The sequence below is a fragment of the Salvelinus alpinus genome, chromosome 3 (genome assembly GCF_045679555.1).
Source record: "Salvelinus alpinus chromosome 3, SLU_Salpinus.1, whole genome shotgun sequence".
In the NCBI taxonomy this organism is placed as follows: domain Eukaryota; kingdom Metazoa; phylum Chordata; class Actinopteri; order Salmoniformes; family Salmonidae; genus Salvelinus; species Salvelinus alpinus.
In genome coordinates this window covers 5,927,933-5,954,203 of record NC_092088.1, presented here as the reverse complement: position 1 = coordinate 5,954,203, position 26,271 = coordinate 5,927,933, and the positions used below count along the sequence as shown (strand labels likewise).

General features: G+C 48.4%; 1 protein-coding gene across 1 annotated transcript in view; it reads left to right on the top strand.

Annotated features, from left to right (window-relative positions):
* Nucleotides 1-2,972: 2,972 nt before the first annotated feature.
* Nucleotides 2,973-26,271, top strand: part of ism1 (isthmin 1) — a 59,071-nt gene continuing 35,772 nt past the window's right edge. Inside the window, exons 1-2 of the mRNA XM_071391329.1 lie at nucleotides 2,973-3,721; nucleotides 3,948-4,219. Of these exons, the coding sequence (XP_071247430.1) occupies nucleotides 4,079-4,219 (141 nt within the window). The 5' untranslated portion in view covers nucleotides 2,973-3,721; nucleotides 3,948-4,078. The remainder of the gene's footprint in view (nucleotides 3,722-3,947; nucleotides 4,220-26,271) is intronic.

Below are 26,271 nucleotides of genomic sequence, written 5' to 3'. Positions count from 1 at the left end.
GGCAGTAACAGAGTCAGTCAGTCACCCACTGTAGCCTGGCAGTAACAGGGTCAGTCAGTCACCCTCTGTAGCCTGGCAGTAACACAGTCAGTCAGTCAGTCACCCACTGTAGCCTGGCAGTAACACAGTCAGTCAGTCACCCACTGTAGCCTGGCAGTAACAGGGTCAGTCATTCACCCACTGTAGCCTGGCAGTAACAGGGTCAGTCAATCACCCACTGTAGCCTGGCAGTAACAGAGTCAGTCAGTCACCCACTGTAGCCTGGCAGTAACACAGTCAGTCAGTCACCCACTGTAGCCTGGCAGTAACAGGGTCAGTCACCCACTGTAGCCTGGCAGTAACATAGTCAGTCACCCACTGTAGCCTGGCAGTAACACAGATCAGTCAGTCACCCACTGTAGCCTGGCAGTAACAGACTCAGTCAGTCACCCACTGTAGCCTGGCAGTAATAGGGTCAGTCAGTCACCCACTGTAGCCTGGCAGTAACAGACTCAGTCAGTCACCCACTGTAGCCTGGCAGTAACAGGGTCAGTCAGTCACCCACTGTAGCCTGGCAGTAACACAGTCAGTCAGTCACCCACTGTAGCCTGGCAGTAACAGGGTCAGTCAGTCACCCACTGTAGCCTGGCAGTAACAGGGTCAGTCAGTCACCCACTGTAGCCTGGCAGTAACAGAGTCAGTCACCCACTGTAGCCTGGCAGTAACACAGTCAGTCAGTCAGTCACCCACTGTAGCCTGGCAATAACAGAGTCAGTCAGTCACCCACTGTAGCCTGGCAGTAACAGGGTCAGTCAGTCACCCACTGTAGCCTGGCAGTAACAGGGTCAGTCAGTCACCCACTGTAGCCTGGCAGTAACAGGGTCAGTCAGTCACCCACTGTAGCCTGGCAGTAACAGGGTCAGTCAGTCACCCACTGTAGCCTGGCAGTAACAGAGTCAGTCAGTCACCCACTGTAGCCTGGCAGTAACAGGGTCAGTCAGTCACCCTCTGTAGCCTGGCAGTAACACAGTCAGTCAGTCAGTCACCCACTGTAGCCTGGCAGTAACACAGTCAGTCAGTCACCCACTGTAGCCTGGCAGTAACAGGGTCAGTCATTCACCCACTGTAGCCTGGCAGTAACAGGGTCAGTCAATCACCCACTGTAGCCTGGCAGTAACAGAGTCAGTCAGTCACCCACTGTAGCCTGGCAGTAACACAGTCAGTCAGTCACCCACTGTAGCCTGGCAGTAACAGGGTCAGTCACCCACTGTAGCCTGGCAGTAACATAGTCAGTCACCCACTGTAGCCTGGCAGTAACACAGTCAGTCAGTCAGTCACCCACTGTAGCCTGGCAGTAACAGACTCAGTCAGTCACCCACTGTAGCCTGGCAGTAATAGGGTCAGTCAGTCACCCACTGTAGCCTGGCAGTAACAGACTCAGTCAGTCACCCACTGTAGCCTGGCAGTAACAGGGTCAGTCAGTCACCCACTGTAGCCTGGCAGTAACACAGTCAGTCAGTCACCCACTGTAGCCTGGCAGTAACAGGGTCAGTCAGTCACCCACTGTAGCCTGGCAGTAACAGGGTCAGTCAGTCACCCACTGTAGCCTGGCAGTAACAGAGTCAGTCAATCACCCACTGTAGCCTGGCAGTAACAGAGTCAGTCAGTCACCCACTGTAGCCTGGCAGTAACACAGTCAGTCAGTCACCCACTGTAGCCTGGCAGTAACAGGGTCAGTCACCCACTGTAGCCTGGCAGTAACAGGGTCAGTCAGTCACCCACTGTAGCCTGGCAGTAACAGAGTCAGTCACCCACTGTAGCCTGGCAGTAACACAGTCAGTCAGTCAGTCACCCACTGTAGCCTGGCAGTAACAGAGTCAGTCAGTCACCCACTGTAGCCTGGCAGTAACAGGGTCAGTCACCCACTGTAGCCTGGCAGTAACAGGGTCAGTCAGTCACCCACTGTAGCCTGGCAGTAACAGAGTCAGTCACCCACTGTAGCCTGGCAGTAACACAGTCAGTCAGTCAGTCACCCACTGTAGCCTGGCAGTAACAGAGTCAGTCAGTCACCCACTGTAGCCTGGCAGTAACAGAGTCAGTCAGTCACCCACTGTAGCCTGGCAGTAACAGAGTCAGTCAGTCACCCACTGTAGCCTGGCAGTAACAGAGTCAGTCAGTCACCCACTGTAGCCTGGCAGTAACAGAGTCAGTCAGTCACCCACTGTAGCCTGGCAGTAACAGGGTCAGTCAGTCACCCACTGTAGCCTGGCAGTAACAGAGTCAGTCAGTCACCCACTGTAGCCTGGCAGTAACAGAGTCAGTCAGTCACCCACTGTAGCCTGGCAGTAACAGAGTCAGTCAGTCACCCACTGTAGCCTGGCAGTAACAGAGTCAGTCAGTCACCCACTGTAGCCTGGCAGTAACAGGGTCAGTCAGTCACCCACTGTAGCCTGGCAGTAACAGAGTCAGTCAGTCACCCACTGTAGCCTGGCAGTAACAGAGTCAGTCAGTCACCCACTGTAGCCTGGCAGTAACAGAGTCAGTCAGTCACCCACTGTAGCCTGGCAGTAACAGAGTCAATCAGTCACCCACTGTAGCCTGGCAGTAACATAGTCAGTCACCCACTGTAGCCTGGCAGTAACACAGTCAGTCAGTCACCCACTGTAGCCTAGAAGTCTGGCGACACAATTCATTTTGCTATTGTAGTCTAATATCTTCAATGTATCGTATATCATTTGTAATATCTTCACTTTTAAAGTCAATATGTTCAGTTCATGCAATAACATCGAGCACATGTGCAGATGCCGGGCTACAGAGCGTCCAGTGGGTTGACTGTGGCTTGCCTGTTATTCGCGCCATGGTGAGTTGCATTGCCACCGTCCCTCCCGTGTCACCGGCGCTGAAAGGATAGAAGGGGTTAAATTAAGAAACGAGGGGGGGGGGGGGGGGGGCTTGACAGCAAACCAGAAGAGGGGGCGTATAAAAACACTTTCGCCTACAGGAAAGTGCTGTGAGAGAAAAACAGCGTGTATATAGTGTGGACAGACTGTCGTTTGGTTTACACTTTTTTGGACATGGTGAGAGTTGAGGGACGCACTTGACGCTTGGATCGGAAAGCTACTGGTTTTATACTGCGGAGAAAAGCCAACAGCATGTCTGGATCTGCGACTGGATGGATAATGGTTGTGCTTGAAAGGGAGAACTCATCAAACTAGTCGTTTTTTTTCTCGGGAGATCCACTTTTTTTGGGGGGGGTGTGATGGTGTGCCAAAGGTGTACCACACCAACGCGTTAATCGCCTGTGCGAATTCAATATGACCTTTTTGGATAGATGATAGCCCAGATAATGGGCGGGAGGGAGAATGTGTCCAACATATCAAAACCAAGGAGTCCTGCGTACCACAGATGAGAGAGAAGAGAGCAAGACGGTTTGATTGTAAGGCGAGGAAAAGGTTTAATTCTGGTTTAAAAAAAGGTGGAGAACGTGGCGCCGGAAACACCGGGCTGGAACGGAGCAGCAAGTCTCTTGATAGAAGACTCTACCTGGAGGGCAACACGCGTTAGACTACATGTTTTTAACATAGGATACACGTTGGGCGCAACAAATTATTTCATTACTTTACCCATGGGCAGTTTTACACCGTCGCCCTGACAGCATTTGGAAAAATAATTTTGGAGACCCACGCCGACATAGAAGTAGCACATCATCCACGGGGATACCAAAGGAAACCTGAACCTCGCTGTATGGACCTTTAACTTTGATCGTTTTTACACATTGAATCCGAACCCACTTTTTGTTCCACTTGAAGACCGCTCTCCACCGACGCTGATCTGATGTTAATGAACCTAACATAACCACGTGGTCCCAAACTTGACATTTTGACCGATTTGTTTTCTTGATTCCTCTATTCTCCTCTCCCCCCCCCCCCCCCCACCCTTTCCCCTTAAAATTGTAATTCTGAATCCAGAAGTGGCTCCGAAGTGGTGTTGCGGCTCCTCGCCCGCAGCGGATCCGGAGCTGGGAGTGTCTGCAGCGGGAGGAGCTGGCGGAGGACCCCCTGCCACACCGCAGGGACCAAAAACCGGTCAGGTGAAAAGGATGGTTCGACTGGCGGCAGAACTCTTGTTGCTTTTAGGACTTCTACTTCTTACCTTACACATCACCGTGTTACGGAGCAGCCCGCTGCACCAAGGGAATTTTACTTTGAGCCAGGATCAGCAGGATACGGTGCTCGCAGAGGTGAGTGCTATTTATTAATCGGTTCCATTCTATCAGAACCGGTAGTATATGTTGATGGGGCTCTTTAGGTTATTGCGTTTGGGGTTAGGGCTTAAAATGGGGAATACACCTCTAACTTCTATTCTGCAGGAGTTGATAGACCTCAGCGTCAGTTGACAGGGGCTCTTTGACTACACCGTAAAGGGGTAATGATTACACTGTAAAGGAGTAATGACTACACTGTAAAGGAGTAATGATTACACTGTAAAGGAGTAATGACTACACTGTAAAGGGGTAATGACTACATTGTAAAGGGGTAATGACCACACTGTAAATGGGTAATGACTACACTGTAAAGGGGTCATGACTACACTGTAAAGGGGTAATGATTACACTGTAAAGGGGGAATGACTACACTGTAAAGGGGTCATGACTACACTGTAAAGGAGTAATGATTACACTGTAAAGGAGTAATGACTACACTGTAAAGGAGTAATGACTACACTGTAAAGGAGTAATGACTACACTGTAAAGGGGTAATGATTACACTGTAAAGGGGTAATGACTACATTGTAAAGGAGTAATGACTACACTGTAAAGGGCTCATGACTACACTGTAAAGGGGTAATGACTACACTGTAAAGGGGTCATGACTACACTGTAAAGGGGTCATGACTACACCGTAAAGGGGTAATGATTACACTGTAAAGGGGTAATGACTACACTGTAAAGGGGTAATGACTACACTGTAAAGGGGTCATGACTACACTGTAAAGGGGTAATGATTACACTGTAAAGGAGTAATGACTACACTGTAAAGGGGTAATGACTACATTGTAAAGGAGTAATGACTACACTGTAAAGGGGTCATGACTACACTGTAAAGGGGTAATGATTACACTGTAAAGGGGTAATGATTACACTGTAAAGGGGTAATGGCCACACTGTAAAGGGGTCATGACTACATTGTAAAGGAGTAATGACTACACTGTAAAGGAGTAATGACTACACCGTAAAGGGGTAATGATTACACTGTAAAGGAGTAATGACTACACTGTAAAGGGGTAATGACTACATTGTAAAGGAGTAATGACTACACTGTAAAGGGGTCATGACTACACCGTAAAGGGGTAATGACTACACTGTAAAGGGGTAATGATTACACTGTAAAGGGGTAATGGCCACACTGTAAAGGGGTCATGACTACACCGTAAATGGGTAATGACTACATTGTAAAGGGGTAATGACTACACTGTAAAGGAGTAATGACTACATTGTAAAGGGGTAATGATTACACTGTAAAGGGGTAATGACCACACTGTAAAGGGGTCATGACTACACCGTAAAGGGGTAATGACTACACTGTAAAGGGGTAATGACTACATTGTAAAGGGGTAATGACCACACTGTAAAGGGGTAATGACTACATTGTAAAGGAGTAATGACTACACTGTAAAGGGGTCATGACTACACCGTAAATGGGTAATGACTACATTGTAAAGGGGTAATGACTACACTGTAAAGGAGTAATGACTACATTGTAAAGGGGTAATGATTACACTGTAAAGGGGTAATGACCACACTGTAAAGGGGTCATGACTACACTGTAAAGGAGTAATGACTACATTGTAAAGGAGTAATGACTACATTGTAAAGGGGTAATGACCACACTGTAAAGGGGTCATGACTACACCGTAAAGGAGTAATGATTACACTGTAAAGGTGTTACCATGAATCTGACAGCAATTTATAGGCAAGTAACATTCTGCATTTAATATTACAGTACAACAACTGTAATATATATATACGGTATCAAAGAAAGTAATGTGTAACGACACACAGTAAAATACTGTAAAGTTGACTGTATTATTACTGTAAAAAAAAAAATACAAGTAAATGCTACTGTAATTGGTATTAATGGATGAATGAAATTCATTGAGGGGAGGGGTTTGTATTTCACAGTTTTTGCTGTAATTACAAATTATTGGTGCTAGCTAAGTAAAGTGTTTACACATTACAGCGTATTAATGAATATTTAGTGTTTTTATATCACTTGCACTTCTACAGGCCTTAACAACGTCTTCCAAACGGGTAGCGACTACAGGGCAAAACAGACCACAAGGACATGACAAAATGCTCAACCATTTCAGGTTTAAGACATGCTGCCACTCTAATCTGTCCCCTGTACATTTGTAAATTGATTGGGCACTTTAACCACATAGAAGTTAAGGCCAGGCATCACAGGCTGAAATTACATTTATCCATTTATATATCCACTTTGAGATGTGTTTGGTGTTTTGGACTATTAATGTTAGTATTATCAAAAAAGTAAACATATAAATGTCAAAAAACGTGATGAAAATGTATTTTTTTCTTTCGTTTATCATGCTACAATCATACAGATGCTCATGAATTTTAACCCCACTTTAAAATGAACATACATCAAACATTTCACATCGTTTTTAAAGCCCATTTCACAAAGAATGTTTACAAACTCACTGTATTTAGTAACTTATTTGAACAGATGATGATTGGGTTTAGATAGGCGTTTGGTAGTCTAAATTCAGTGTACCGTTGGTCCAGCGTCCTCCGGGTTTGGCCCGGGGTAATCCGTCATTGTAAATAAGAATTTGTTCTTAACTGACTTTCCTAGTTAAATAAAGATTAATTAAATAAATGAATCTAAATATTATAATTCAGTTAAAACTGTGAAAGAAAACCCTCAATGTAGCCTATAAATATAAATATATAATATATACAGTATATAGATAGATATATAAATATAAATTGCACAAGAATGATACATTTATGAATTTTTTAAGGCATCGTTTTCTCTTCATTCAACCCACTGTGGGTTATGAGTCAACTCACACATCGCTATTAATAAAAAAAAAATTAAACTGCATAGAACCATTTAAAGGGATACTTCGTGATTTTGGCAGTGCCTTCAGAAAGGATTCATACCCCTTGACTTATTACACATTTTGTTGTGTTATACCCTGGAATCTAAATATAGTACATATGTTTTTGTTGTTTCACCCATTTATACACAATAGCCCATTATGACAAAGTGAAAACATGTTTTTAGATATTTTTAGCAAATGTATTTATAATTAAACACAGAAATATCTCATTTACACAAGTATTCACACCCCTGAGTCAATACTTTGTAGAAGCACCTTTGGCAGCGATTACAGCTGTGAGTCTGTCTGGGTAAGGCTCTAAGAGCTTTACACACCTGGATTGTGCAACATTTGCCAATTATTATTTTCGAAATTCTTAAAGTTCTGCCAAGTTGGTTGTTGATCATCGCTAGACAACCATTTTCAGCTCTTGCCAAGTAGATTTAAGTCAAAACTGTAACTCTGCCACTCAGAAACATTCACTGTCTTCTTCTGTTGGAGCCCTTCAATTATATCCCTTCAGTTAGAGCCCTTCAGTTAGAGCCCTTCAGTTAGAGCCCTTCAGTTGGAGCCCTTCAGTTGGAGCCCTTCAGTTAGAGCCCTTCAGTTGGAGCCCTTCAGTTAGAGCCCTTCAGTTAGAGCCCTTCAGTTAGAGCCCTTCAGTTGGAGACCTTCAGTTAGAGACCTTCAGTTAGAGCCCTTCAGTTGGAGCCCTTCAATTATATCCCTTCAGTTAGAGCCCTTCAGTTAGAGCCCTTCAGTTAGAGCCCTTCAGTTGGAGCCCTTCAGTTGGAGCCCTTCAGTTGGAGCCCTTCAGTTGGAGCCCTTCAGTTGGAGCCCTTCAGTTAGAGCCCTTCAGTTGGAGCCCTTCAGTTGGAGCCCTTCAATTATATCCCTTCAGTTAGAGCCCTTCAGTTAGAGCCCTTCAGTTAGAGCCCTTCAGTTGGAGCCCTTCAGTTGGAGCCCTTCAGTTGGAGCCCTTCAGTTGGAGCCCTTCAGTTAGAGCCCTTCAGTTAGAGCCCTTCAGTTAGAGCCCTTCAGTTGGAGACCTTCAGTTAGAGACCTTCAGTTAGAGCCCTTCAGTTGGAGCCCTTCAATTATATCCCTTCAGTTAGAGCCCTTCAGTTAGAGCCCTTCAGTTAGAGCCCTTCAGTTGGAGCCCTTCAGTTGGAGCCCTTCAGTTAGAGCCCTTCAGTTGGAGCCCTTCAGTTAGAGCCCTTCAGTTAGAGCCCTTCAGTTAGAGCCCTTCAGTTGGAGACCTTCAGTTAGAGACCTTCAGTTGGAGCCCTTCAGTTAGAGCCCTTCAGTTGGAGACCTTCAGTTAGAGCCCTTCAGTTGGAGACCTTCAGTTGGAGCCCTTCAGTTGGAGCCCTTCAGTTGGAGCCCTTCAGTTAGAGCCCTTCAGTTGGAGCCCTTCAGTTAGAGCCCCTCAGTTAGAGCCCTTCAGTTAGAGCCCTTCAATTGGAGCCCTTCAGTTAGAGCCCTTCAGTTAGAGCCCTTCAGTTGGAGACCTTCAGTTAGAGACCTTCAGTTAGAGCCCTTCAGTTGGAGCCCTTCAATTATATCCCTTCAGTTAGAGCCCTTCAGTTAGAGCCCTTCAGTTAGAGCCCTTCAGTTGGAGCCCTTCAGTTGGAGCCCTTCAGTTAGAGCCCTTCAGTTAGAGCCCTTCAGTTGGAGCCCTTCAGTTGGAGCCCTTCAGTTAGAGCCCTTCAGTTGGAGCCCTTCAGTTGGAGCCCTTCAGTTGGAGCCCTTCAGTTGGAGCCCTTCAGTTAGAGCCCTTCAGTTGGAGCCCTTCAGTTAGAGCCCTTCAGTTAGAGCCCTTCAGTTAGAGCCCTTCAGTTGGAGACCTTCAGTTAGAGACCTTCAGTTAGAGCCCTTCAGTTGGAGCCCTTCAATTATATCCCTTCAGTTAGAGCCCTTCAGTTAGAGCCCTTCAGTTAGAGCCCTTCAGTTGGAGCCCTTCAGTTGGAGCCCTTCAGTTAGAGCCCTTCAGTTGGAGCCCTTCAGTTGGAGCCCTTCAGTTAGAGCCCTTCAGTTGGAGCCCTTCAGTTGGAGCCCTTCAATTATATCCCTTCAGTTAGAGCCCTTCAGTTAGAGCCCTTCAGTTAGAGCCCTTCAGTTGGAGCCCTTCAGTTGGAGCCCTTCAGTTAGAGCCCTTCAGTTGGAGCCCTTCAGTTAGAGCCCTTCAGTTAGAGCCCTTCAGTTAGAGCCCTTCAGTTGGAGACCTTCAGTTAGAGACCTTCAGTTAGAGCCCTTCAGTTGGAGCCCTTCAATTATATCCCTTCAGTTAGAGCCCTTCAGTTAGAGCCCTTCAGTTAGAGCCCTTCAGTTGGAGCCCTTCAGTTGGAGCCCTTCAGTTAGAGCCCTTCAGTTGGAGCCCTTCAGTTAGAGCCCTTCAGTTAGAGCCCTTCAGTTAGAGCCCTTCAGTTGGAGACCTTCAGTTAGAGACCTTCAGTTGGAGCCCTTCAGTTAGAGCCCTTCAGTTGGAGACCTTCAGTTAGAGCCCTTCAGTTGGAGACCTTCAGTTGGAGCCCTTCAGTTGGAGCCCTTCAGTTGGAGCCCTTCAGTTAGAGCCCTTCAGTTGGAGCCCTTCAGTTAGAGCCCCTCAGTTAGAGCCCTTCAGTTAGAGCCCTTCAATTGGAGCCCTTCAGTTAGAGCCCTTCAGTTAGAGCCCTTCAGTTGGAGACCTTCAGTTAGAGACCTTCAGTTAGAGCCCTTCAGTTGGAGCCCTTCAATTATATCCCTTCAGTTAGAGCCCTTCAGTTAGAGCCCTTCAGTTAGAGCCCTTCAGTTGGAGCCCTTCAGTTGGAGCCCTTCAGTTAGAGCCCTTCAGTTGGAGCCCTTCAGTTAGAGCCCTTCAGTTAGAGCCCTTCAGTTAGAGCCCTTCAGTTGGAGACCTTCAGTTAGAGACCTTCAGTTGGAGCCCTTCAGTTAGAGCCCTTCAGTTGGAGACCTTCAGTTAGAGCCCTTCAGTTGGAGACCTTCAGTTGGAGCCCTTCAGTTGGAGCCCTTCAGTTAGAGCCCTTCAGTTGGAGCCCTTCAGTTAGAGCCCCTCAGTTAGAGCCCTTCAGTTAGAGCCCTTCAATTGGAGCCCTTCAGTTAGAGCCCTTCAGTTAGAGCTCTTCAGTTAGAGCCCTTCAGTTGGAGCCCTTCAGTTGGAGCCCTTCAGTTAGAGCCCTTCAGTTGGAGCCCTTCAGTTAGAGCCTTTCAGTTGGAGACCTTCAGTTGGAGCCCTTCAGTTAGAGCCCTTCAGTTGGAGCCCTTCAGTTGGAGCCCTTCAATTATATCCCTTCAGTTAGAGCCCTTCAGTTAGAGCCCTTCAGTTAGAGCCCTTCAGTTGGAGCCCTTCAGTTGGAGCCCTTCAGTTAGAGCCCTTCAGTTGGAGCCCTTCAGTTAGAGCCCCTCAGTTAGAGCCCTTCAGTTAGAGCCCTTCAATTGGAGCCCTTCAGTTGGAGCCCTTCAGTTGGAGCCCTTCAGTTAGAGCCCTTCAGTTGGAGCCCTTCAGTTGGAGACCTTCAGTTGGAGCCCTTCAGTTAGAGCCCTTCAGTTGGAGCCCTTCAGTTAGAGCCCTTCAGTTGGAGCCCTTCAGTTGGAGACCTTCAGTTGGAGCCCTTCAGTTAGAGCCCTTCAGTTAGAGCTCTTCAGTTAGAGCCCTTCAGTTGGAGCCCTTCAGTTGGAGCCCTTCAGTTGGAGCCCTTCAGTTAGAGCCCTTCAGTTGGAGCCCTTCAGTTAGAGACCTTCAGTTGGAGCCCTTCAGTTGGAGCCCTTCAGTTAGAGCCCTTCAGTTAGAGCCCTTCAGTTGGAGCCCTTCAGTTGGAGCCCTTCAGTTGGAGCCCTTCAGTTAGAGCCCTTCAGTTGGAGACCTTCAGTTGGAGCCCTTCAGTTAGAGACCTTCAGTTAGAGCCCTTCAGTTGGAGACCTTCAGTTGGAGCCCTTCAGTTGGAGCCCTTCAGTTAGAGCCCTTCAGTTGGAGCCCTTCAGTTGGAGCCGTTCAGTTAGAACTCTTCAGTTGGAGCCCTTCAGTTGGAGCCCTTCAATTGGAGCTCTTCAGTTAGAGCCCTTCAGTTGGAGCCCTTCAGTTGGAGCCCTTCAGTTAGAGCCCTTCAGTTAGAGCCCTTCAGTTGGAGCCCTTCAGTTGGAGCCCTTCAGTTAGAGCCCTTCAGTTGGAGCCCTTCAGTTGGAGCCCTTCAGTTGGAGCCCTTCAGTTAGAGACCTTCAGTTGGAGACCTTCAGTTGGAGCCCTTCAGTTGGAGCCCTTCAGTTAGAGCCCTTCAGTTGGAGCCCTTCAGTTGGAGCCGTTCAGTTAGAACTCTTCAGTTGGAGCCCTTCAGTTAGAGCCCTTCAATTGGAGCCCTTCAATTGGAGCCCTTCAGTTAGAGCCCTTCAGTTATATCCCTTCAGTTGGAGCCCTTCAGTTAGAGCCCTTCAGTTAGAGCCCTTCAGTTAGAGCCCTTCAGTTGGAGACCTTCAGTTAGAGACCTTCAGTTGGAGCCCTTCAGTTAGAGCCCTTCAGTTGGAGACCTTCAGTTAGAGCCCTTCAGTTGGAGACCTTCAGTTGGAGCCCTTCAGTTGGAGCCCTTCAGTTGGAGCCCTTCAGTTAGAGCCCTTCAGTTGGAGCCCTTCAGTTAGAGCCCCTCAGTTAGAGCCCTTCAGTTAGAGCCCTTCAATTGGAGCCCTTCAGTTAGAGCCCTTCAGTTAGAGCCCTTCAGTTGGAGACCTTCAGTTAGAGACCTTCAGTTAGAGCCCTTCAGTTGGAGCCCTTCAATTATATCCCTTCAGTTAGAGCCCTTCAGTTAGAGCCCTTCAGTTAGAGCCCTTCAGTTGGAGCCCTTCAGTTGGAGCCCTTCAGTTAGAGCCCTTCAGTTGGAGCCCTTCAGTTAGAGCCCTTCAGTTAGAGCCCTTCAGTTAGAGCCCTTCAGTTGGAGACCTTCAGTTAGAGACCTTCAGTTGGAGCCCTTCAGTTAGAGCCCTTCAGTTGGAGACCTTCAGTTAGAGCCCTTCAGTTGGAGACCTTCAGTTGGAGCCCTTCAGTTGGAGCCCTTCAGTTGGAGCCCTTCAGTTAGAGCCCTTCAGTTGGAGCCCTTCAGTTAGAGCCCCTCAGTTAGAGCCCTTCAGTTAGAGCCCTTCAATTGGAGCCCTTCAGTTAGAGCCCTTCAGTTAGAGCTCTTCAGTTAGAGCCCTTCAGTTGGAGCCCTTCAGTTGGAGCCCTTCAGTTAGAGCCCTTCAGTTGGAGCCCTTCAGTTAGAGCCGTTCAGTTGGAGACCTTCAGTTGGAGCCCTTCAGTTAGAGCCCTTCAGTTGGAGCCCTTCAGTTGGAGCCCTTCAATTATATCCCTTCAGTTAGAGCCCTTCAGTTAGAGCCCTTCAGTTAGAGCCCTTCAGTTGGAGCCCTTCAGTTGGAGCCCTTCAGTTAGAGCCCTTCAGTTGGAGCCCTTCAGTTAGAGCCCCTCAGTTAGAGCCCTTCAGTTAGAGCCCTTCAATTGGAGCCCTTCAGTTGGAGCCCTTCAGTTGGAGCCCTTCAGTTAGAGCCCTTCAGTTGGAGCCCTTCAGTTGGAGACCTTCAGTTGGAGCCCTTCAGTTAGAGCCCTTCAGTTGGAGCCCTTCAGTTAGAGCCCTTCAGTTGGAGCCCTTCAGTTGGAGACCTTCAGTTGGAGCCCTTCAGTTAGAGCCCTTCAGTTAGAGCTCTTCAGTTAGAGCCCTTCAGTTGGAGCCCTTCAGTTGGAGCCCTTCAGTTGGAGCCCTTCAGTTAGAGCCCTTCAGTTGGAGCCCTTCAGTTAGAGACCTTCAGTTGGAGCCCTTCAGTTGGAGCCCTTCAGTTAGAGCCCTTCAGTTAGAGCCCTTCAGTTGGAGCCCTTCAGTTGGAGCCCTTCAGTTGGAGCCCTTCAGTTAGAGCCCTTCAGTTGGAGACCTTCAGTTGGAGCCCTTCAGTTAGAGACCTTCAGTTAGAGCCCTTCAGTTGGAGACCTTCAGTTGGAGCCCTTCAGTTGGAGCCCTTCAGTTAGAGCCCTTCAGTTGGAGCCCTTCAGTTGGAGCCGTTCAGTTAGAACTCTTCAGTTGGAGCCCTTCAGTTAGAGCCCTTCAATTGGAGCTCTTCAGTTAGAGCCCTTCAGTTGGAGCCCTTCAGTTGGAGCCCTTCAGTTAGAGCCCTTCAGTTAGAGCCCTTCAGTTAGAGCCCTTCAGTTGGAGCCCTTCAGTTGGAGCCCTTCAGTTAGAGCCCTTCAGTTGGAGCCCTTCAGTTGGAGCCCTTCAGTTGGAGCCCTTCAGTTAGAGACCTTCAGTTGGAGACCTTCAGTTGGAGCCCTTCAGTTGGAGCCCTTCAGTTAGAGCCCTTCAGTTGGAGCCCTTCAGTTGGAGCCGTTCAGTTAGAACTCTTCAGTTGGAGCCCTTCAGTTAGAGCCCTTCAATTGGAGCCCTTCAATTGGAGCCCTTCAGTTAGAGCCCTTCAGTTATATCCCTTCAGTTGGAGCCCTTCAGTTGGAGCCCTTCAGTTGGAGCCCTTCAGTTAGAGCCGTTCTGTTAGAGCCCTTCAGTTAGAGCCCTTCAGTTGGAGCCCTTCAGTTGGAGCCCTTCAGTTGGAGCCCTTCAGTTAGAGCCCCTCAGTTAGAGCCCTTCAGTTAGAGCCCTTCAATTGGAGCCCTTCAGTTGGAGCCCTTCAGTTGGAGCCCTTCAGTTGGAGCCCTTCAGTTGGAGCCCTTCAGTTAGAGCCCTTCAGTTGGAGCCCTTCAGTTGGAGACCTTCAGTTGGAGCCCTTCAGTTGGAGCCCTTCAGTTGGAGCCCTTCAGTTAGAGCCCTTCAGTTGGAGCCCTTCAGTTGGAGACCTTCAGTTGGAGCCCTTCAGTTATAGCCCTTCAGTTAGAGCTCTTCAGTTAGAGCCCTTCAGTTGGAGCCCTTCAGTTGGAGCCCTTCAGTTGGAGCCCTTCAGTTGGAGCCCTTCAGTTGGAGCCCTTCAGTTAGAGACCTTCAGTTGGAGCCCTTCAGTTGGAGCCCTTCAGTTAGAGCCCTTCAGTTAGAGCCCTTCAGTTAGAGCCCTTCAGTTGGAGCCCTTCAGTTGGAGCCCTTCAGTTGGAGCCCTTCAGTTGGAGCCCTTCAGTTAGAGCCCTTCAGTTGGAGCCCTTCAGTTAGAGCCCTTCAGTTAGAGCCCTTCAGTTAGAGCCCTTCAGTTGGAGACCTTCAGTTAGAGACCTTCAGTTAGAGCCCTTCAGTTGGAGCCCTTCAATTATATCCCTTCAGTTAGAGCCCTTCAGTTAGAGCCCTTCAGTTAGAGCCCTTCAGTTGGAGCCCTTCAGTTGGAGCCCTTCAGTTAGAGCCCTTCAGTTGGAGCCCTTCAGTTGGAGCCCTTCAGTTAGAGCCCTTCAGTTAGAGCCCTTCAGTTGGAGACCTTCAGTTAGAGACCTTCAGTTGGAGCCCTTCAGTTAGAGCCCTTCAGTTGGAGACCTTCAGTTAGAGCCCTTCAGTTGGAGACCTTCAGTTGGAGCCCTTCAGTTGGAGCCCTTCAGTTGGAGCCCTTCAGTTAGAGCCCTTCAGTTGGAGCCCTTCAGTTAGAGCCCCTCAGTTAGAGCCCTTCAGTTAGAGCCCTTCAATTGGAGCCCTTCAGTTAGAGCCCTTCAGTTAGAGCTCTTCAGTTAGAGCCCTTCAGTTGGAGCCCTTCAGTTGGAGCCCTTCAGTTAGAGCCCTTCAGTTGGAGCCCTTCAGTTAGAGCCGTTCAGTTGGAGACCTTCAGTTGGAGCCCTTCAGTTAGAGCCCTTCAGTTGGAGCCCTTCAGTTAGAGCCCTTCAGTTGGAGCCCTTCAGTTGGAGCCCTTCAGTTGGAGCCCTTCAGTTGGAGCCCTTCAGTTAGAGCCCTTCAGTTAGAGCCCTTCAGTTAGAGCCCTTCAGTTAGAGACCTTCAGTTGGAGCCCTTCAGTTAGAGCCCTTCAGTTGGAGACCTTCAGTTAGAGCCCTTCAGTTGGAGCCCTTCAGTTGGAGCCCTTCAGTTGGAGCCCTTCAGTTGGAGCCCTTCAGTTGGAGCCCTTCAGTTAGAGCCCTTCAGTTGGAGCCCTTCAGTTGGAGCCGTTCAGTTAGAACTCTTCAGTTGGAGCCCTTCAGTTAGAGCCCTTCAATTGGAGCCCTTCAATTGGAGCCCTTCAGTTAGAGCCCTTCAGTTATATCCCTTCAGTTGGAGCCCTTCAGTTGGAGCCCTTCAGTTGGAGCCCTTCAGTTAGAGCCGTTCTGTTAGAGCCCTTCAGTTAGAGCCCTTCAGTTGGAGCCCTTCAGTTGGAGCCCTTCAGTTGGAGCCCTTCAGTTAGAGCCCTTCAGTTGGAGCCCTTCAGTTAGAGCCCCTCAGTTAGAGCCCTTCAGTTAGAGCCCTTCAATTGGAGCCCTTCAGTTGGAGCCCTTCAGTTGGAGCCCTTCAGTTAGAGCCCTTCAGTTGGAGCCCTTCAGTTGGAGACCTTCAGTTGGAGCCCTTCAGTTAGAGCCCTTCAGTTGGAGCCCTTCAGTTAGAGCCCTTCAGTTGGAGCCCTTCAGTTGGAGACCTTCAGTTGGAGCCCTTCAGTTAGAGCCCTTCAGTTAGAGCTCTTCAGTTAGAGCCCTTCAGTTGGAGCCCTTCAGTTGGAGCCCTTCAGTTGGAGCCCTTCAGTTAGAGCCCTTCAGTTGGAGCCCTTCAGTTAGAGACCTTCAGTTGGAGCCCTTCAGTTGGAGCCCTTCAGTTAGAGCCCTTCAGTTAGAGCCCTTCAGTTGGAGCCCTTCAGTTGGAGCCCTTCAGTTGGAGCCCTTCAGTTAGAGCCCTTCAGTTGGAGACCTTCAGTTGGAGCCCTTCAGTTAGAGACCTTCAGTTAGAGCCCTTCAGTTGGAGACCTTCAGTTGGAGCCCTTCAGTTGGAGCCCTTCAGTTAGAGCCCTTCAGTTGGAGCCCTTCAGTTGGAGCCGTTCAGTTAGAACTCTTCAGTTGGAGCCCTTCAGTTAGAGCCCTTCAATTGGAGCTCTTCAATTGGAGCCCTTCAGTTGGAGCCCTTCAGTTGGAGCCCTTCAGTTGGAGCCCTTCAGTTAGAGCCCTTCAGTTAGAGCCCTTCAGTTAGAGCCCTTCAGTTGGAGCCCTTCAGTTGGAGCCCTTCAGTTAGAGCCCTTCAGTTGGAGCCCTTCAGTTGGAGCCCTTCAGTTAGAGACCTTCAGTTAGAGCCCTTCAGTTGGAGACCTTCAGTTGGAGCCCTTCAGTTGGAGCCCTTCAGTTAGAGCCCTTCAGTTGGAGCCCTTCAGTTGGAGCCGTTCAGTTAGAACTCTTCAGTTGGAGCCCTTCAGTTAGAGCCCTTCAATTGGAGCCCTTCAATTGGAGCCCTTCAGTTAGAGCCCTTCAGTTATATCCCTTCAGTTGGAGCCCTTCAGTTGGAGCCCTTCAGTTAGAGCCGTTCTGTTAGAGCCCTTCAGTTAGAGCCCTTCAGTTGGAGCCCTTCAGTTGGAGCCCTTCAGTTGGAGCCCTTCAGTTGGAGCCCTTCAGTTGGAGCCCTTCAGTTAGAGCCCCTCAGTTAGAGCCCTTCAGTTAGAGCCCTTCAATTGGAGCCCTTCAGTTGGAGCCCTTCAGTTGGAGCCCTTCAGTTGGAGCCCTTCAGTTAGAGCCCTTCAGTTGGAGCCCTTCAGTTGGAGACCTTCAGTTGGAGCCCTTCAGTTGGAGCCCTTCAGTTGGAGCCCTTCAGTTAGAGCCCTTCAGTTGGAGCCCTTCAGTTGGAGACCTTCAGTTGGAGCCCTTCAGTTATAGCCCTTCAGTTAGAGCTCTTCAGTTAGAGCCCTTCAGTTGGAGCCCTTCAGTTGGAGCCCTTCAGTTGGAGCCCTTCAGTTGGAGCCCTTCAGTTGGAGCCCTTCAGTTAGAGACCTTCAGTTGGAGCCCTTCAGTTGGAGCCCTTCAGTTAGAGCCCTTCAGTTAGAGCCCTTCAGTTAGAGCCCTTCAGTTGGAGCCCTTCAGTTGGAGCCCTTCAGTTGGAGCCCTTCAGTTGGAGCCCTTCAGTTAGAGCCCTTCAGTTAGAGCCCTTCAGTTGGAGACCTTCAGTTAGAGCCCTTCAGTTGGAGACCTTCAGTTGGAGCCCTTCAGTTGGAGCCCTTCAGTTGGAGCCCTTCAGTTAGAGCCCTTCAGTTGGAGCCCTTCAGTTAGAGCCCCTCAGTTAGAGCCCTTCAGTTAGAGCCCTTCAATTGGAGCCCTTCAGTTAGAGCCCTTCAGTTAGAGCTCTTCAGTTAGAGCCCTTCAGTTGGAGCCCTTCAGTTGGAGCCCTTCAGTTAGAGCCCTTCAGTTGGAGCCCTTCAGTTAGAGCCGTTCAGTTGGAGACCTTCAGTTGGAGCCCTTCAGTTAGAGCCCTTCAGTTGGAGCCCTTCAGTTAGAGCCCTTCAGTTGGAGCCCTTCAGTTGGAGCCCTTCAGTTGGAGCCCTTCAGTTAGAGCCCTTCAGTTAGAGCTCTTCAGTTAGAGCCCTTCAGTTAGAGACCTTCAGTTGGAGCCCTTCAGTTAGAGCCCTTCAGTTGGAGACCTTCAGTTAGAGCCCTTCAGTTGGAGCCCTTCAGTTGGAGCCCTTCAGTTGGAGCCCTTCAGTTGGAGCCCTTCAGTTAGAGCCCTTCAGTTGGAGCCCTTCAGTTGGAGCCGTTCAGTTAGAACTCTTCAGTTGGAGCCCTTCAGTTAGAGCCCTTCAATTGGAGCCCTTCAATTGGAGCCCTTCAGTTAGAGCCCTTCAGTTATATCCCTTCAGTTATATCCCTTCAGTTAGAGCCCTTCAGTTGGAGCCCTTCAGTTGGAGCCGTTCAGTTAGAACTCTTCAGTTAGAGCTCTTCAGTTAGAGCCCTTCAGTTGGAGCCCTTCAGTTGGAGCCCTTCAGTTGGAGCCCTTCAGTTAGAGCCCTTCAGTTGGAGCCCTTCAGTTAGAGACCTTCAGTTGGAGCCCTTCAGTTGGAGCCCTTCAGTTAGAGCCCTTCAGTTAGAGCCCTTCAGTTGGAGCCCTTCAGTTGGAGCCCTTCAGTTGGAGCCCTTCAGTTAGAGCCCTTCAGTTGGAGACCTTCAGTTGGAGCCCTTCAGTTAGAGACCTTCAGTTAGAGCCCTTCAGTTGGAGACCTTCAGTTGGAGCCCTTCAGTTGGAGCCCTTCAGTTAGAGCCCTTCAGTTGGAGCCCTTCAGTTGGAGCCGTTCAGTTAGAACTCTTCAGTTGGAGCCCTTCAGTTAGAGCCCTTCAATTGGAGCCCTTCAATTGGAGCCCTTCAGTTAGAGCCCTTCAGTTGGAGCCCTTCAGTTGGAGCCCTTCAGTTAGAGCCCTTCAGTTAGAGCCCTTCAGTTAGAGCCCTTCAGTTGGAGCCCTTCAGTTGGAGCCCTTCAGTTAGAGCCCTTCAGTTGGAGCCCTTCAGTTGGAGCCCTTCAGTTAGAGACCTTCAGTTAGAGCCCTTCAGTTGGAGACCTTCAGTTGGAGCCCTTCAGTTGGAGCCCTTCAGTTGGAGCCGTTCAGTTAGAACTCTTCAGTTGGAGCCCTTCAGTTAGAGCCCTTCAATTGGAGCCCTTCAATTGGAGCCCTTCAGTTAGAGCCCTTCAGTTATATCCCTTCAGTTGGAGCCCTTCAGTTGGAGCCCTTCAGTTGGAGCCCTTCAGTTAGAGCCGTTCTGTTAGAGCCCTTCAGTTAGAGCCCTTCAGTTGGAGCCCTTCAGTTGGAGCCCTTCAGTTGGAGCCCTTCAGTTAGAGCCCCTCAGTTAGAGCCCTTCAGTTTGAGCCCTTCAATTGGAGCCCTTCAGTTAGAGCCCTTCAATTGGAGCCCTTCAGTTGGAGCCCTTCAGTTGGAGCCCTTCAGTTGGAGCCCTTCAGTTGGAGCCCTTCAGTTGGAGACCTTCAGTTGGAGCCCTTCAGTTGGAGCCCTTCAGTTGGAGCCCTTCAGTTAGAGCCCTTCAGTTGGAGCCCTTCAGTTGGAGCCCTTCAGTTGGAGCCCTTCAGTTAGAGACCTTCAGTTGGAGCCCTTCAGTTGGAGCCCTTCAGTTAGAGCCCTTCAGTTAGAGCCCTTCAGTTGGAGCCCTTCAGTTGGAGCCCTTCAGTTGGAGCCCTTCAGTTAGAGCCCTTCAGTTAGAGCCCTTCAGTTAGAGCCCTTCAGTTAGAGCCCTTCAGTTAGAGACCTTCAGTTGGAGCCCTTCAGTTAGAGCCCTTCAGTTGGAGCCCTTCAGTTGGAGCCCTTCAGTTGGAGCCCTTCAGTTAGAGCCCTTCAGTTAGAGCCCTTCAGTTACAGCCCTTCAGTTAGAGACCTTCAGTTGGAGCCCTTCAGTTAGAGCCCTTCAGTTGGAGACCTTCAGTTAGAGCCCTTCAGTTGGAGCCCTTCAGTTGGAGCCCTTCAGTTGGAGCCCTTCAGTTGGAGCCCTTCAGTTAGAGCCCTTCAGTTGGAGCCCTTCAGTTGGAGCCGTTCAGTTAGAACTCTTCAGTTGTAGCCCTTCAGTTAGAGCCCTTCAATTGGAGCCCTTCAATTGGAGCCCTTCAGTTAGAGCCCTTCAGTTATATCCCTTCAGTTATATCCCTTCAGTTGGAGCCCTTCAGTTGGAGCCCTTCAGTTAGAGCCATTCTGTTAGAGCCCTTCAGTTAGAGCCCTTCAGTTGGAGCCCTTCAGTTGGAGCCCTTCAGTTGGAGCCCTTCAGTTAGAGCCCTTCAGTTGGAGCCCTTCAGTTAGAGCCCCTCAGTTAGAGCCCTTCAGTTAGAGCCCTTCAATTGGAGCCCTTCAGTTGGAGCCCTTCAGTTGGAGCCCTTCAGTTAGAGCCCTTCAGTTGGAGCCCTTCAGTTGGAGCCCTTCAGTTGGAGCCCTTCAGTTAGAGCCCTTCAGTTGGAGCCCTTCAGTTAGAGCCCTTCAGTTGGAGCCCTTCAGTTGGAGACCTTCAGTTGGAGCCCTTCAGTTAGAGCCCTTCAGTTAGAGCTCTTCAGTTAGAGCCCTTCAGTTGGAGCCCTTCAGTTGGAGCCCTTCAGTTGGAGCCCTTCAGTTAGAGCCCTTCAGTTGGAGCCCTTCAGTTAGAGACCTTCAGTTGGAGCCCTTCAGTTGGAGCCCTTCAGTTAGAGCCCTTCAGTTAGAGCCCTTCAGTTGGAGCCCTTCAGTTGGAGCCCTTCAGTTGGAGCCCTTCAGTTAGAGCCCTTCAGTTGGAGACCTTCAGTTGGAGCCCTTCAGTTAGAGACCTTCAGTTAGAGCCCTTCAGTTGGAGACCTTCAGTTGGAGCCCTTCAGTTGGAGCCCTTCAGTTAGAGCCCTTCAGTTGGAGCCCTTCAGTTGGAGCCGTTCAGTTAGAACTCTTCAGTTGGAGCCCTTCAGTTAGAGCCCTTCAATTGGAGCCCTTCAATTGGAGCCCTTCAGTTAGAGCCCTTCAGTTGGAGCCCTTCAGTTGGAGCCCTTCAGTTAGAGCCCTTCAGTTAGAGCCCTTCAGTTAGAGCCCTTCAGTTGGAGCCCTTCAGTTGGAGCCCTTCAGTTAGAGCCCTTCAGTTGGAGCCCTTCAGTTGGAGCCCTTCAGTTAGAGACCTTCAGTTAGAGCCCTTCAGTTGGAGACCTTCAGTTGGAGCCCTTCAGTTGGAGCCCTTCAGTTAGAGCCCTTCAGTTGGAGCCCTTCAGTTGGAGCCGTTCAGTTAGAACTCTTCAGTTGGAGCCCTTCAGTTAGAGCCCTTCAATTGGAGCCCTTCAATTGGAGCCCTTCAGTTAGAGCCCTTCAGTTATATCCCTTCAGTTGGAGCCCTTCAGTTGGAGCCCTTCAGTTGGAGCCCTTCAGTTAGAGCCGTTCTGTTAGAGCCCTTCAGTTAGAGCCCTTCAGTTGGAGCCCTTCAGTTGGAGACCTTCAGTTGGAGCCCTTCAGTTAGAGCCCTTCAGTTGGAGCCCTTCAGTTGGAGCCCTTCAGTTAGAGCCCTTCAGTTGGAGCCCTTCAGTTAGAGCCCTTCAGTTGGAGCCCTTCAGTTGGAGCCCTTCAGTTAGAGCCCTTCAGTTGGAGCCCTTCAGTTAGAGCCCTTCAGTTAGAGCGCTCTCTCTCCCACACTGTTGTTGCTTGAATTTTAATCCACCGTTGCACTGCAGCCAAAAGAAAACATATTTTTTGTCTCCCCCTTTTTACTCATATTTTCTCCCCTCTGATGACTGAAAATGTGTCTGTTTGTTCAGGCAGACCCTTGCATCCACCTGTTATGTTGGTGAGGTTTTAACCAGGTCAGTATCGTTAATACCCTGGTATTTATTTGAACCTTTATTCAACCAGGGGCCTGTTGCACAAAACTAGGATAAGGGATTAAGCCAGGATATCTTGGTGATCCTGGCTCAATTGATCCGTAATCCGGTTGCACTAAAGATGGATAGGGGGCAGGAGGATATGTTATGGTATAAATTACCATGGAGATTTATTCTGTGGAGCTAGCCTGCTCCAGACCAGGCTAAATTCCAGGATCTATTTAATCTCATCCCTAATGTCAGTCAGCAGTCACCACAAATGGAAACCAATAGTTATTTCACTGCTCACTATACATTGTTATCACATATAACTAGACCCACTGTTATTATTTAAACGTTTGTGATCATTAATTTCAATGATTTTGGATAAAAAATGATTTTTAGATGATGTTGCTATCATTAGATAATTTACAGTTTCCCATAGACTATAAGGCTATATATAAAATGATAGAATATTAGGGCCACAGAGGGGAAAAAAACACAAGTCATAATATTGTAACCAGTTGTTTTAAAGGAGGACAGTTGTTAAAATGACAGATGTGGGGCATTTCGTGAAATTGTACTTCAGTATGGTTTCATAAACAAAGACATGCTGATGTGCCAGAATATTAAGTATCACATTGTCATAAGTATCAAAACTGTAAAAACAATATGTAGCTTTTCTGCAGAAAGAACCAGCCTCATAAATTTATGACTTTATCCTTTTTCTTCAGTGTGGCCCTAGTACTCTGTCATATAAACAAATACACATTCCATATGAATATAAAAACACAATGTGTAACATTATGTTCCTTTATTGAATAAGGACAAAACAAAGCAGGTAAACCATCAGCTCCTTTCGAAACTGAAGTCACAGTGACTCTACAAGATGGAAAGCACAGAATCCAAGCATATTATACAAAATGATACATACACATTCAAAGGTCTGTATATAACACACCCTGCATGTCTGCACACTAAAATAAATGCAGGACAAATCCATACACATCAACTGAACAGACAAATGAATGGATGCAGTAGCCTCCCTGCAGCCTTGTATTACACACAGTATACCGCACAAACATCATAAGAGGCCAAATTCGTCAAAAAACGAACCCAAAAAAACCCAAATTCCTCTGCCACCGCAGGACATATTTAACCAAAATTTAAAGCACACATACTAACTAAAACAATTCAACACATATTGGTCCCTCAGCAGCCGACCACTGTCGTCATCAGGGAAGATTGCCGGATTGTCCCAGTCCATGGCTGGTGGCACTCTGGGGGCCCTCTCCTTCCTCAGGCAGGCCACATTGTGGAGGACAGCACAAGCCACAGTAATATCACATGCCCTAACAGGGCTGACCCTTAATTTGTGAAGGCAGTGAAAGCGTGCCTTCAGGAGGCCAAAGGTCATTTCAACTCTGGCCCTGGTCCTGGCATGGGCATGGTTGTAGGCCTGCTGTGCTTCCTGGGGGTCTGTGAAAGGTGTCAGGAGAAAAGGCTGGCAGCCATACCCCTGTCTCCCAGCAACACACCAGAGAATTCACCTGTCAACACAAAATCTCATCATTACTACCTCATAAACACAGTGATATTCTTGACACAGCCATGATGGTTATAAATAGGGGTTGTGTGGCTTACCTTGTGATAGGCACTGATAGATTTCAGAGGCCCGAAAGATTCTGGAGTCATGGACTGAGCCAGGCCATTTTGCCACAACATTGCTGATCACACAGTCAGCATTGCAGACCATCTGAAATCATAAGATGAGGAATATTACACCAATCAATGCACATCACTGGCAATGCAGAGTGTTCGTCAATGGACAATATCAAAAAGTTATGTTCACCTGAACATTAATGCTGTGAAAGGATTTCCTATTCACAAAATCGGCCTCATGGGCACCTGAGGGGGCTTTTATCCTTATGTGTGTGCAGTCCACTGCACCAATGACATTGGGGAAACCTGTCACACAAAGTAATGAGTATCCTACTATGTGTTAACAGTTGTCCTGTAATTTGTAGATCCTCTTACCTGCAATCCTATAGAACTCCTCTTTGATGTCACAGAGTCTTCTGTGGCCAGGGAAGGAGATGAAGACATCTGCTAATGCTTTGATAGCCAGACACACACTCCTTATTGTGCGGCAAATTGTGGCCTTGTTCAGCTGTTCTGCATCCCCCACTGAGTACAGGAAGGCTCCACTAGCAAAAAAGCGCAAGGCCACACAAACCATTTGCTCCACACTCAGTGCATGGCTCCGTGCAGTGCGGTGCTTAATCCTGGGACCCAGTAGTCTGCATAGATACCTGATGCCATCTGCAGAAAACCTGTATCTTTCATATAGATGGTCATCAGGGAAGGCCAGTGGGTCCAACCGGTCCCTGAAGACCCTTTCTCGCCTGAAGGCTCTCCTCAGCACAAGTGCTTCTTCATCCACCACATCTCGCACGAATGGGCATGCCATTGTCAGAGCAGAAAGGAACACACAATTTTGGGCCTTCATATAGGCTAGTGGCCACACCTGGTGCTGGGGGGGTGGGCAAAAGAGGGCGATGCCTTATAACGATGACTTGGTTGTACTGATTGCTGGGAAAATAAAAAAAACCTTAGAAAGATGCCACCGTCCTGTGTGCTCACAATAAGAGCTCATATGTCATGGCTCACTTGACTTTACGAGAATATACCTAATTTTTATTTTGAGCTGTGTCATCTTCTTGGAGCTGGGGGAGGAAAGAAAAATAATGATTAATACATTTGTGTTACAGTTAGCATACAGTGTACATTGAAGGCATATCTCACCTCCCTCTCAAGTTTTTTTATTTCAAGGTCCAGTTTCCTAATTGTCCTCTTTTTTATTTCGGACTCCAGTGCAAGATTTTCCATCTTTTTCTTCTTGTACTGAATGTCTATGTCTGCCAGTTCTATTTGGCGCCGGAGGTGGTTGCCATACAACTTTCTGATAGCTTGTGAGCTCTGTGAACACAATACAATTAGCGCAGCTGGAATTTGGCAGGATGTGGTGTCCTTTTATTAATACGCACTATGTTGCCAGGCTGGTTTTCCCACTGTATAGCATCTGGGTCCTGTAAAAGAAATTAGATTTTTTGATTTTGATGAGGACTCCTCACCATTGTAGAGTAAATAGTACTTTCACAGTCTTAACATGATACCTCATGCCTTCTGGAATCCAGAGAGATGGTCTCCTCCTCATCATCGTCTCCATCATGTGCTGTTGCTGCTGCACTGGGGCCTTCACCCTATCACATTTAATCGGATTCATATTGAAGCTAGTAGACAAGACATGCCAGGCCTACAGTATGCCTTTGATGGAGTACTCACTGGATCAGCATCGTCTGGTGCTTGTGCTGGTGGCTCTAACAGGAACACAGTGCTGCCAGACACTGCAAGGCAATAGGTAAACCAAAGTCAGACAGTCCAAATTGATTCAATATGAATGTGGTTGTATCCCATGTAGAGATGGAAGGACATACCTTGAATGAAGCGGGTGGCATCTTGGGAGGAACCTATGCTCGTCTCTTTCCCCCCAGGGATCCCCTCTAAGACGGGCCTGCCTTTATTTAGCTCCAAGGCCATGTCCTCTGCTGGGGTAAGGTCAGCCTTTGGTGACCCACCACCCGTGCCTTGTCTGTGGGTATTCTTTTTCACTGCTAAAACAGTACAGACAATGTGTGAGCAGGCACCTTCTGGGTACAATATATGCTTGTGCTTTGTTAAATATTAGTCAGGGACCATACCATTCTGCAGAATGTTCTTGTATTTGATTTTGACCTGCTGCCATGTCCGTTTTGGCCCGTTCATGTTTAATCTACACACACACACACACACACACACACACACACACACATTTAATGGAGTCACACTGCAAAAAATTACTTGGTATTTTTGTCTTGTTTTCAGTAAAAATATCAAAAAATGTATCATAGCTTTATACAGTGTGATGGAGTTACTTTACACAATTTCACTCATATCTGCAGTGCATTTCAATTAAAAATTTAACCGTTTCATAATTACAGTACAACTGCATTTTTGGAGATGTGAATTAAATATTTGAATTGTAATTGTGATGTTTCAGCGGAGCGGTGAGTGTGTAATTGTGCACTACTTACGCATTCAGGCGGTCTGCAATACTTTGCCACGCTTTTTCTCTTTGCTTTATCACTGTGGCGGTGTTGCCTTTCTTCTTAATTATATCTTTTACCTCCTCGTATGCCTCCATGAGGATTTGTGCTTCCGACGGGGAAAAGTACGCGGCTCTAGTTGCCATGGTAAATCAGTTAATCTGTGATCTGTGGCGGGGTCTATTTGAGTGAGCCGTGAGCGCGCACCTATCCAGGATTGGTTTCACCTGGCTTAATGAATCCGTGTCTGCTCATCCTGGCTTGGTCTTTGTGCAACCAATTAAGCCTGGACGCACATGTTTTGGCTTCATTGAGCTCAGCTGAGTCATTTATCCCGGATGTCTTAATTCTACTTTTGTGCAACAGGCCCCAGGCAGGTCAGTTAAGAACAAATTATTATTTACAATGACGGCATTGGAACAGTGGGTTAACTGCCTTGTTCAGGGGCAGAACAACAGATTTTTACCTTGTCAGCTCAGGGATTCGATCTAGCAACCTTTTGGTTACTGGCCCAACACTCTAACCACTAGGCTACCTGCTGCCGGTAGGACTCACCACCACCAGAATCGCTTGAACTGATATCCCCCTGTTCTAGAATTACATCCATTCTAATTCTAAAATCAGTCATTCTAATTCTGTGGTTTTAGCAGAACATCTAAAAGAGCCACAGTAGAGGACAGGACAGGACAGAGGATTTAACTCTTCAGTAGAGGACAGGACAGGACCGAGGGTTTAACTCTTCAGTAGAGGACAGGACAGGACCGAGGGTTTAACTCTTCAGTAGAGGACAGGACAGAGGGTTTAACTCTTCAGTAGAGGACAGGACAGAGGGTTTAACTCTTCAGTAGAGGACAGGACAGGACAGAGGGTTTAACTCTTCAGTAGAGGA